Below are 12,106 nucleotides of genomic sequence, written 5' to 3' on the forward strand. Positions count from 1 at the left end.
CGATATTAGGGCCCCGGCCCCACCTCCCTGGCAACCAAAGGGACTCTTTCTCCTTAGCAACCAGCGAGGCTCCCACCATGGCTGAAGAGGAGGCAGCTTCTGCCACGACGGAGAAAGCTATCCGGATCCAGAGGGTGTTTATAAACCTGCTGGACTCGTACAGCAGCAGAAACATCGGGAAGGTGAGCAGCAGCGGGTAGAACAGAAACTCAGCCCCCAGCTCCCAGGCTCCCAGCCTCAGGCCCTTGAACCCAGCGAGGGCTTGAGCCACTGGGCACTATCAGGGCCTCCGCTAAGGGTGGTCCTTCGTGCTGGGCTGAGCCAGTGCCCCTTGCTCATCAGTCTGCATCCAGGTTAAACAAGCGCCCCACCTGGAAACCCAGGCGTTTGGCAGTTGCGGGTCCAGCCCTGGCTCCCCCCTGTCAGTGAAGGGAAACCGAGGCTTGGAGGGAGAAAGGGGCTTGTCCAGAATCACCTAGTGAGTTAGGGGCAGGACCTGGACACGGGGCCCAGGTCTCCGACCTCCTAGCCTGCTTCTCTTTGCGCTCCGCCAACTTGTCTAAAGCAGGCAACTGACCGAGAAAGAAATCCAATGGCGAGTTCCCGCTAGGCACATGGGAATGGGCGGCGGCTCTGCAGCGCCAGGACGCAGATTCCATGCCTGGCATGGCACAGTGGGTTAAAGGACCCCACGTAGGTCGCAGCTGAGGCTGGGATCGGATCTGATCCCTGGCCTGGGCCACGGGTGGCCAAAAAAAAAAAAGTTCAATGATTATACCAGCCACGGGGCATTTTCCTTCACTCATCCCTTCAACATACGGTTTTAGCATTATGTGGCAAGAGACTATTTAGGACCCCAAGTCCCATTAAGCTTCCTCACCTTTCACTATTTTTTAAAAATATATATTTATTTATTTATTTTTGCTTTTCAGAGCCTCACCCAGGGCATATGGAGGTTCCCAGGCTAGGAGTCCAATCGGAGCTATAGCCACCCGCCTGCACCACAGCCACAGCAACGCCAGATCTGAGCCACATCTTCGACCTACACCAGATCCTTAACGCCAGATCTTTAACCCACTGAGTGAGGCCAGGGAGCAAACTGGATGTTCTCCTGGATGCTGGTCGGGTTTGTTAACCGCTGAGCCACGACGGGAACGCCACCTTTCACCATCTTTAGCCCTGGAAAATGAAGTTCAAAAACAAGTCCCTGGGGGCCCTTCATCTTTAAAGGTTCAGTAGCCAAAAGAAAGCCCTGATTCATGATTTTGTCATTTTCCTGAGTAGGACGCATTGACCTTACTTCTACCCACTGGATACAGAGAAGACGAAACTCACCTTGGGCAGACTTCTGTGAGGTTAACGTTCACACTTTCAGATGACAAATAAGATGAGGCCACCACGCATGTCATCTGTATTGTTTTCCTAGGGCTGTGGTAACAAATCACCGCAAACTGAGCAGCTGAAAGCCACAGAGTCTCCCCCAGTTAAGGAGGCCAAGAGTCTAAAATCAAGGTGTCGGTAGGATCGGTTCCTCCTGGAGGCTCTAGGAGAGAGTCTGGCCCAGGCTTCTCTCCTAGCTTCTGCTGGTTGCCGACAGCTCTAGGCATCCCTTGGCTGTAGACTCGTTACTCAGTCTCTGCCTCTATCATTACATGGTGTTCTCGCTCGGGGTCTCTCTGGCCAGATTTCCCTCTTCTAATAAGGACACGAGTCACTAGATTCAAGGCTACTTTAATCCAGTATGACCTCACTTTAACCAGATTACACTGCAGATACAGTCCCATTCCCAAGCTCACTATTCCACTCAGCACGCCGTTTAAAGTTGGTCAAGCCAAAAAAAATAGATTTAAATATATAACTTACATGTAAAAAGAGTATATCTATATGTAACATGTAATTACTTATGATAAACAATATATTGATAGTATAATATATTATATATACCTACTAGAAGGGACTAAAAATAAAGGATATATCGTCCACATTCCCAGGAAAGTGGGGAAAGAAGGGACAAGGACAGAACTCAATGGAGATCCCTGGTGGCCCAGCGGTTAAGGACCCAGCGTTTGTCACTGCTGTGGTGCAGATTCAATCCCCAGTCTGGGAACTTCTGGATGCTTCAAAATAAAACTTAATGCTGGAATTCTGTGCATTAACTGTGGTGCAACAGGCTTGGTGGGGCAGGTTTGATCCCCTGCCACGACAGTGAGTTAAAAGGATCTGGACTGGCGTAGGTCAAAACCGTGGCTCCTATCTGATCCCTGCCCAGGGACTCTGTGTGCTTCAGGGCAGCCAAAAAAGGAAAGGGGAAAAAAAAAAAAAAACAACCAACTATCAGCAATAACAAAAAGACAGGAAGGAGTAGCATGACTTTGTATCTTTCAACAAGATAGATACAAATATAATAAAGTTCCCCTTCTGGCGCAGTGGAAATGAATCTGACTAGTATCCATGAGGATGGATCCAGGGGTTTGATCCCTGGCCCCCCTCAGTATATTAAGAATCCGATGTTGCTGAGGCTGTGGTGTAGGCCAGCAGCTACAGCTTGGTTTAGCCCCTAGCCTGGGAACTTCCATATGCCGAGGGTGCAGCCCTAAAAACAAAAAAGTAAATAAAATTTTAAAAATTAAAATTAAAAAAATCTAATGAAGATAGATAGATAGATAGATAGATAGATAGATAGATAGATACAGAAAATGTCTCCAGGGAGTTCCCGTGGTGGCTTAGCATAACATCCCGACTAGTATCTAGGAGGACACAAGTTTGATCCCTGGCCTGGCTCAGTGGGTTAAGGATCCGATGTTGCCTGAGCTGTGGTGTAGGTCGCAGACATGACTCAGATCCCGCTTTGCTGTGGCTGTGGTGTAGGCTGGCAGCTGCAGCTCTCAGATTTGACCCCTAGCCTGGGAACCTCCATATGGTGCAGGTGTAGCCCTTAAAAAAAAGAAAGATGGGAAGGGGTAGTGAGAACTTATTTGTCTTTCAACAAGATACAAATATGTGAAGCTAGGTAGCTGGATAAATGATAGGTAATATATTAAAAATGTCTCTAAGAATACACAAGTCACTTAACTATTATCACCTCGGGGCACAGGATGCAGCTTATTTATTCATGAGCTTCCACTAAATGGCAGGCACTGTAAATAAGACCAAAAAGATTTTTGCCCTTGAGGAATCCTCCCTCTCTAGAAGAGGACAAACAATAAATAATTTTTAGAATAAACCAGATATAATTCAACACGTGGGAAGTACTCTGAAGGAAAGAGGATAAAAGATGCTGGCTGGTGGGTGCAAACAGTTGCTTTCACTAGAGTGGCTTGAAAGGGCTCCCTGGAAAGGGACATTTAATCTGAAATACACAGGGTGAGGGTCCAGCCCCAGGAGCTAGTTCCTAGAGGCACGGCAAACACAGATGTTCTGAGCTGGGAGTCTGGTTGCAGAGGAGAGAGTGGTCAGGGTGCAATGAACGTGGGGATGAAGAGTAAAGTCAGAAGGAAGTCAATTAATTAAACTGTGTGTTGGAGTTCCTGCTGTGGCACCCCAGGAATAGCGGCCTCTTGGGAGTGCTAGGACGCAGGTTTGATCCCCGGCCCGGCACAGTGGGTTAAGGATCTGGTATTGCTACAGCTGTGGCTTAGGTTGCAGCTATGGCTTGGCTGGGATCTGATCCCTGGCCCGAGGAACTCCATAGGCCTCGGGGCAGCCAAAAAAGAAAGAGGAAAAAAATCCGTGTGTCTTTAGAGACACACAGTCACAAAGGATCATTTTGATTTTATGGGAGAAAGGAACCATGAGAGTTAGAATGCAGCCCTACGCAGCAACTGAACAGTGCCTCATGCTTAGTCAGCATTCTACCATGTCTGTGACATAAATTAACAAAGCAGAGGCAAGCACAAAGGCCCACGTCTTTTTTTTTTTTTTTTTTTAAGAAGTATTTTTTTGGCAGTTCTCAGACTAGGGGACAAATCAGAGCTGCAACGGCCGGCCTACACCACAGCCACAGCAACACCAGATCCAAGCTGCATCTGTGACCTACACCACAGCTCATAGCAATGCCAGATCCTTAACCTACTGAGCAAGACCAAGGATCGAACCCAAATCCTCATGGACACTAGTCAGGTTCTTGACCCACTGGGCCACAACAGGAACTCCTGGTTTATGTTCTAAACCCAGTGATAACAACTGGAATACTTAAAGGAAGGGGGCATGATTGAGATTAGGAGGGAGGGAGGGAAGGGAATTTAATACCCCCTTTTGATCTTTATTTTTTTTTTGCAACATTATATTTTGAAAATACACCCTTTTTTTAGTTTGCAGAGGTGGTTTTTTTTGGGGGGGGGGAGTTGTTTGTTTGTTTAATTTTCAGCCCTACCTATGGCATTCAAAAGTTCTCGGGCCAGGGATCAAACCACACCACAGCAGCAACCTGAGCTGCTGCAGTGACAATGCCAGATCCTTAACCGCTGCACCACAAGGGAACTCCAGTCTGCAGATTTTTTTCAAAAGCTTATCAATAAGAGACATTTCTCATTATTCTTTAACAAACCAGGACCTCACTTTTCTCACATTCCAAGTAATTGCTGTTGTCTGCACTAAGCAACCTGGGAGTAGGAATAGAAAGCATATGAAAAATATGGAAACCATGTCTCTTGTCCTCAGGTCCAGCTGGGCAAGGCCACCCCAGTCCCATCTCCCCCAGGTCTCTGGGACAGAGTAGTGTGTCAAGGTGTGTCCCCAATGCAGCCTTGGGGATCATTTCAAAAGGTCCAACTTCACCCCTCCCTCCCCATACATCTTGGGCAAATTACTTACTGCTTCGCATCAATCGCCTCACCTGTGAAATGGGACGGTAAAACTGAATATGTACTTTGAGAGATAAATGAAAATATATATGGCATACTTGGGGAAAATAAATTCCAATAAGAGGTTGAACTGATACCTTGCCTACAAATTTGGATTGCTTTTTTTATTTTTATGTTTATTTTTAATTTTTTGTCAGTTTAGGGCGGCCCCTGTGGCATATGGAGGTTCCCAGGCTAGGGGTTGAATTGGAGCTGTAGCTGCCAGCCTACACCACAGCCACAGCAACACTGGATCCGAGCCTCGTCTTCGACCTACACTACAGCTCATGGCAATGCTGGATCCTTAACCCACTGATCAAGGCCAGAGATTGAACCCATGTCCTCATGGAAACTTGTTGGATTCATTTCTGCTGAGCCACGACGGGAACGCCTAACTTGGATTGTTTTTTATCAAAATTAATAAAGTGGGACTTTTTGTTTGGTTTTGTTATGTGTTAACTCCCAAGCTGTGATATCACCATGATTATTTCATACGTTTAATCTACAAATTACACGTTTAATATACAATTAAAATTATTTCCACTTATATATGCATATATTTACATATGTATGATATATATGAAGCTTATGAACATGCCATAAACCACTCACAAAGATAGCTTTTGTAAAATAAGGGAAGAAATGTAGCCTGCCTCATTCTATGTCATTATTCATAGCCACTGGCCACTACTGTGTGTGGCTATTGAACTTTTTTTTTTTTTTTGTCTTTTTAGAGCATCACATGCGGCTGGTGGATGTTCCCAGGCTAGAGGTTAAATCTGAGCTGCAGCTGCCGGCCTATACCACAGCCACAGCAATGCTGGATCTGAGCTGCATCTGTGACCTACACCACAGCTCAGGGCAACACTGGATCCTTCACCCACTGAGAGAGGCCAGGGATCGAACCCACTTCTTCATAGACACTAGTTGGGTTCGTTACTACTGAGCCAACGGGAACTCCTTCTTGAACATTTCAATGTAGCTCTTAGTCCCAGTGGAGATGTGCTGTAAATTTAAAACGCACGTCGACTTTCAAACACTTACTATATGGGAAAAAGAATATATAATATCAAAATAATGTTTATAACAATAACATGTTAAGCTGATAGTATTTTGGATATATTAAGTAAAACATTACCTAAAGTTCATGTATTTCTTCCTACTCTTGTTACTGTGGCCACTGACAAATTGAAGTTCCCTAAGTGGATCTTGTTCCATTTCTACGTTGCTGTTGGACAAAAGGCCGGTCATGAATTTTGCCCAGCTCTGCCTGTTGCCAGGGCAGGATAATACCCTTCACAAGCCTCTACCCTCTCTGAGCCCATATTCCTTGCCCATAAAATGGGAGATCATAAGAGTACCCACCTCCCTGTGCTGTTATGGGAATTAAACCCATTTCAACGAGATACGGGGTGTTAGCACTAGCTGTGATGAGTGGCACGGCTGGCAAGCCCTCGGTAAAGCTTAGGCTTTAGAATCATCTTGCGTTGATTGGCCTCATCCTCAGGGGTTCTGAGTAGTTGGGAAATTTCCGTTTGCTTTTTTGCAGTTTCTTTCTAACTGTGTCCTTGGAGCTTCCCTTGAAGACATCACCGAAGAGGAGGAAGAGGAAGACGAATATAAATCCACCATGCTGGACGCCTCCTTGGCCAAACTGAAGGAAGGCACGTTCCAGATCGTGGGCACGCTTTCCAAGCCGGAAAGCCCCCGGCCCGACTTCGCCATGGAGACCTACTGTGTGAGTGCCGGGCGTGCTGCCAAGAGGGACAGAGGCTAGAGCCACCTTTTGCTCTGATGCCCTGACCGTGTGTCATTACTCTTTGCTTCTCATCTACTCTCTCCTGCCCTGTGAGCAGGTGGGGGAGGTGAGAGGAGAAGGTTGGGACAGGTCTTCCTCTAGGATGGAGATGAATGCTCACTGTCTCCAAGTTAAAGGCTTGCCTGCAGCAAATAAATTAGAAATTCTTAGAGAGTTTGGATCTAATTTGCTAGGAATGAGAAGATGCCGGAAATTGGGCATTCTCCTGGGAGTTCCCATTGTGGCTCAGCGGAAACGAACCCTACCAGGATCCATGAGGATGCGGGTTCAATCCCTGGCCTCGCTCAGCAGGTTAGGGATCCAGTGTGGCCATGAACTGTGGCGGTGGTGTAGGCTGGCAGCTGCAACTCCAATTCGACCCCTAGCCTGGGAACTTCCCTATGCTGCAGGTGCAGCCTTAAAAAGAAAAAAAAAAAATTCTCTTGGAAATACTTAACCTGTGTGAAGGCCTGTACTGTCGTGTTTCTCCAGCACACAGAGTGCCTCCTTCCTGAGCGCCACCCTGAGCTCCTGTCAGGAGGTGCTGGAGGTCAGCCCCTAACCCTTGCAGGGCTGCCGCGTGGGGAGACATTCTTTATATTGGCTCCCCCGCCTCCCACAGCCCTTGGTCAGGGAATCCTCAAGTCGCCGCCCTCATCACTCTAGAGACGTGGCTCCTGTCCACTCTCCCCGCTCTTTGTGTGAGTTGAGATCTCCCTCCCCACTCACTGTTTATACCTGAATTTGGTGCAGTGAATGTGTATTGGACACTTTTTTTTTTTTTAGGGCCACACCGCGGCACGTAGAGTCTCCCAGGCTAGGGGTTGACTCAGAGCTGCAGCTGCAGGCCTACGCCACAGCCACAGCAACGCAGGATCCTTAGCCCACTGAGCAAGGCCAGGGATGGAACCACAATCTAGTTGTGGTTGGATGCTAGTTGGATTCATTTCTGCTGCACCACAAAGGGAACTCCTGTATTGGCCACTTTAAAGACCCACAGATAGGAGTTCCCATCATGGCTCAGTGGTTAACGAATCCAACAAGGAACCATGAGGTTTCAGGTTCCATCCCTGGCCTTGCTCAGTGGGTTTAGGATCCGGCATTGCCGTGAGCTGTGGTGTAGGTCACAGATGTGGGTCAGATCCCGCGTTGCTGTGGCTGTGGTGTAGGCCATTAGCTACAGCTCTAATTTGACTCCTGGCCTGGGAACTTCCATATGCTGCACGTGTGGACAGAAGAGTCAAAATAATAACAAGAATAAGAATAACAATCAAATAAAATATTCCCAACTGTCAACTCTGATCAAGTGCCTTACACCTCAAATGAGAACAGATTAATCACATCTTGAGGATTCTGAAGTAACCCACGTGAATCACTCATCAGCCCTTCCGAGTGATTCATGATCCATGGTTACTCAAATAAACTTGCCTCGAGATCGAGTTAGTTTTAAATGCCTCACGTTTTCTTCCAGTGCGTTCTGAGTCTTCTCCCCTGCTTTTTTTTTTTTCTTCGGTCTTTTAGGGCCACACCCATGGCACATGGAAGTTCCCAGGGTAGGGGTCCAATTGGAGCTGTAGCCGCCAGCCTGTGCCAGAGCCACAGCAATGCGGGGTCTGTGCTGTGTCTGCAACCTACACCACAGCTCCCGGCAATGCTGGATCCTTAACCCACTGAGGGAGGCCAGAGATCGAACCCACATCCTCATGGATGCTAGTTGGGTTCGTTAACCAGTGAGCCACAACGGGAACTCCTGAGTCTTCCCTCCTGAATGGGAGTTTAAACAGCATGCAGAAATAGTACCTAAGAACATGTTGCAACTGCTGTCATCACCTCTTCCCAGCTATTTTCATAGACTTCTTTGTTACTTGAAAACTACACACAGAAGAGAGCCAACATTTTCCTTTAAATAGAAACCCTCTGCAAATGTTTCCTGTGGAAACTTCCAGGCAGCTTACTAATTTGGGAATTGTTCCCATCTAAACATTAAGGTTACTTTGTTTGCTTCTTGCAGCAAGTGGCTGTCAACTTTCTTTTGGTCATTGCTATTGTAGTTTTGGAGTATAGCTGCTTTACCACGTTGTGTTAGTTTCAGGTGTATGGCAAAGTGATTCAGTTATACAAATACATATATTAATTTTTTTTCTTTTTTTTTCTTTTTTTTTTTTTTTTTGTCTTTTGCCTTTTCTAGGGCCACTCCTGCGGCATATGGAGGTTCCCAGGCTAGGGGTGTAATTGGAGCTGTAGATGCCGGCCTACGCCAGAGCCACAGCAACGTGGGATCCGAGCCAGGATCCGAGCCACATCTGCGACCTGCACCACAGCTCACGGCAATGCCGGATGCTTAACCCACTGAGCAAGGCCAGGGATCGAACCTGCAACCTCATGGTTCCTAGTAAGATTCGTTAATCACTGAGCCATGAGGGGAACTCCTATTAATTTTTTTTTCAGATTCTTTCCCTGTATAGGTAGAATATTTAGCAGTTTTCCCTGTGCTATGCACTAGAGCCTTGTTGGTTATCTGTTTTATACGTGGTATAATGTGAGAAGAAGAATGTATATCTGTATATGTATGACCGTGTCACTTTGCTATACAGCAGAAATTGACAGAGCATCTAGTAATCAACTATAATAAAAAATATTTTAGGAGTTCCCGTCGTGGCTCAGTGGTTAACAAACGCTACTAGCAACCATGAGGGTTCGGGTTTGATCCCTGGCTCACTCAGTGGGTTAAGGATCTGCCGTTGCTGTGAGCTGTGGTGTAGGTGACAGACATGGCTCAGATCCCAAGTTGCTGTGGCTGTGGTGTAGGCCGGCAGCTACAGCTCTGATTCGACCCCTAGCCTCGGAACCTCCATATGCCACAGGTGTGACCCTAAAAAGACAAAAGACAAAACAAAACAAAAAAAAAGTGACTCTGTTTCTGGGTTTGGGTTTCCTTTTTTTCTTTCTTTCTTTCCTTCTTTTTTTAATGGCTGTACCTATGGCATATGGAAGTTCCCGGACCAGTGACTGAATCCGAGCTGCGTCAGTGGCTTAGGTCACAGCTGCGGCAATGCTGGATCTTTAACCCACTGCACCAGGCCAGGGATTGAAACCGCACCTCTGTAGCAACTGGAGCCACTGCAGTCAGATTCTTAACTCATTGTGCCACAGTGGGAACTCCTGTTTCTGTTTTGTAAATAAGGTCATTTGTTTCATTTCAAAATTAGATTCCACATGTAAGTGAGATGTTATGATATTTGTCTTTCTCTGACTCTCTCCACTTAGTCCGATGGTCTCTAGGTCCATCCATGTGGTTGTCTTTCTCTTTCAGGCCATCTCTCGAGAAGACCTTCTCATGCACCTGCTGGAGTGTGATGTTATCATTTATAACATCACCGAGCACCCCCAGCAAGTGGAGGAAGCCGTCTGGGCTGTCTCTGGTCAGTGAGATGCACCCTCTGATCTCCAGGGACATGACTTTGTGCAGTTTACTGAAGAATCAGCTAAGGAACACGAGGCAAATGAGGACCAACTGATCTGATACTCACTTAAAACAAGAAGTGAAATCAGACCCATGGCTGTGCCTGTGGATCGTGTTAAATGATAAACTGAGGCATATTCAATTTTTGTTAAGAGTTTATGTGAGCAAAAACGGATTCGTATTAGAATGCAGCACGCAGAAATGGTACCTAAGATCACGAGCTTAGGTACGTGGCTGTGATGTAGGTCGACATCTCGGCTTGGATCCCAGATTTCCGTGGCGGTGGCGAAGGCTGGCAGCTGCAGCTCTGATTCGACCCCTAGCCTGGGAACTTCCATATACTGCATGTGTGGCCCTAAAAAGACAAAAAAAACCACCCCTGCACCACAGCAGTGACAACAGTGGATCCTTAAGCCACTAGGCCACCAGGGAACTCCCTTCATTTTTAAAATGCTTTGAAAAAGGTAATGAGGAGTTCCCTCTGTGGCACAATGGGTTAAGAATCTGACTGCAGCAGCTGGCTGCAGAGGAGACTCGGGCTCAATCTCGTTACTAGGTTGGAGCAAATCAGCTTCTTTGAATTGTCATTGTAGACTAGGAGGACATCCAAAAAGACACAGAACGCCTTACTTTTCAGTATTTTTTACACCTCAGCATCTTTGTTTCCAGCAGATTTGTTCAGGGGTCAGCAAGCTTTTTCTGTAAAAGGCCAGAGAGTAAATATTTTTGGCTTTTCAAGCCAACTCCTCTGCCTTTGTAGCAAGAATGTAGCCATAGACAATATGTAAATGAATGGGCTGGATTCCAATAAAACTTTATTTACAAAAACAGGGAAAATACATCGCCAGCCCCTGAATAAGACCAAGAGCAAAGCTCTATTTTGGCTGAAGTTCAAAGAAATGGAGAGAAGCCTGAGGAATGTCTGAGAAGTCACGATGGGCAAGTGCTCTCTGCGGGTGTGTGGGAGTCCTCCAGAGCTTAGAATGTTTGATTTCTCATTTATAACTCTGGGCCCAAGTTTCCTTCAGCAAGATAACAAATCAAAAACACGAGCCATGCGTCCTCTTTGGGAACAGAGATTTTTAAAGCCTAATTTCTGAATTTTGTCCCTTTGCAAGTATTTATAGATGATATATAATTGCACTCTCTAAGATAATTGCACCACCTAAAATAATCATCAGACCTAATGCTTATTGAATTCTCATTTTGTGTCAGGCTTGGGAAACTGATATTTTCTTTATAAGGTATACTCACAATCTTCTTTATATTTTTTATTTTTTTTAGTTTTCTGTTTTTTAGGACCACACCCACGGCATATGGAGGTTCCCAGGCTAGGGGTCTAATTGGAGCTACAGCTGCCGGCCTACACGACAGCTAATATTAGCATTTTGAATATTAGAAAGATAGACATAAAGTTTTTTAAAAGCAGTATTGTTTTTTTTTCGTTTTAAAAAGTTTTATTGAAGTACAGTTATTTACAATGGATAATTTCTGCTCACAGTGTGATATTTTGTTTATTTAGTTATTAATTGCTTTTTAGGGCCACACCCTTGGCATATGGAAGTTCCCAGGCTAGGGGTCAAATCAGAGCTACAGCTGCTGGCCTACACCACAGCCACAGCAAGGCCAGGTCCTAGCCACATCTGTGACCTACACCATAGCTCACGGCAACACTGGATCCTTAGCCTAGTGATGGAGGTCAGGGATCGAACCCATGTCCTCATGGATACTAGTGGAGTTCGTTACTGCTGAGCCGAAATGGAAACTCCCATTTTTGTCATAAATGTTTAACTTCTCAAGTATTTTAATACAAAAGAATTCTTCTACCTGCCTTTCACAGATATTGTCGAAGGTAGGCAACTGAAGAAATAAAGCAGTAGAAATGCAAGAAAACATTCACATAAATGGATAAAATGTTTTCTTTGTTTGCAGGTAATTTTGGGAGTTTTTTGGGGGTTTTTTTTTTGTTTGTTTTTTGGCTGCACCACTGGCATGCGGGAGTTC

The 12,106-nt window shown here is 45.9% G+C and overlaps 1 protein-coding gene across 4 annotated transcripts in view; it reads left to right on the forward strand.

The window, feature by feature from the left end:
• Positions 1-12,106, forward strand: part of AK7 (adenylate kinase 7) — a 57,457-nt gene continuing 45,351 nt past the window's right edge. The window contains exons 1-3 of one of the 4 annotated variants that reach the window (XM_021099677.1): positions 1-182; positions 6,391-6,579; positions 9,953-10,061. In XM_021099677.1, coding sequence (XP_020955336.1) covers positions 78-182; positions 6,391-6,579; positions 9,953-10,061 — 403 coding nt within the window. In that variant the 5' untranslated portion in view covers positions 1-77. The remainder of the gene's footprint in view (positions 183-6,390; positions 6,580-9,952; positions 10,062-12,106) is intronic. The other 3 variants (XM_021099678.1, XM_021099676.1, XM_021099675.1) reach the window with 3 other exon arrangements.

Source organism: Sus scrofa, chromosome 7 (assembly GCF_000003025.6).
Source record: "Sus scrofa isolate TJ Tabasco breed Duroc chromosome 7, Sscrofa11.1, whole genome shotgun sequence".
NCBI classification, from domain to species: domain Eukaryota; kingdom Metazoa; phylum Chordata; class Mammalia; order Artiodactyla; family Suidae; genus Sus; species Sus scrofa.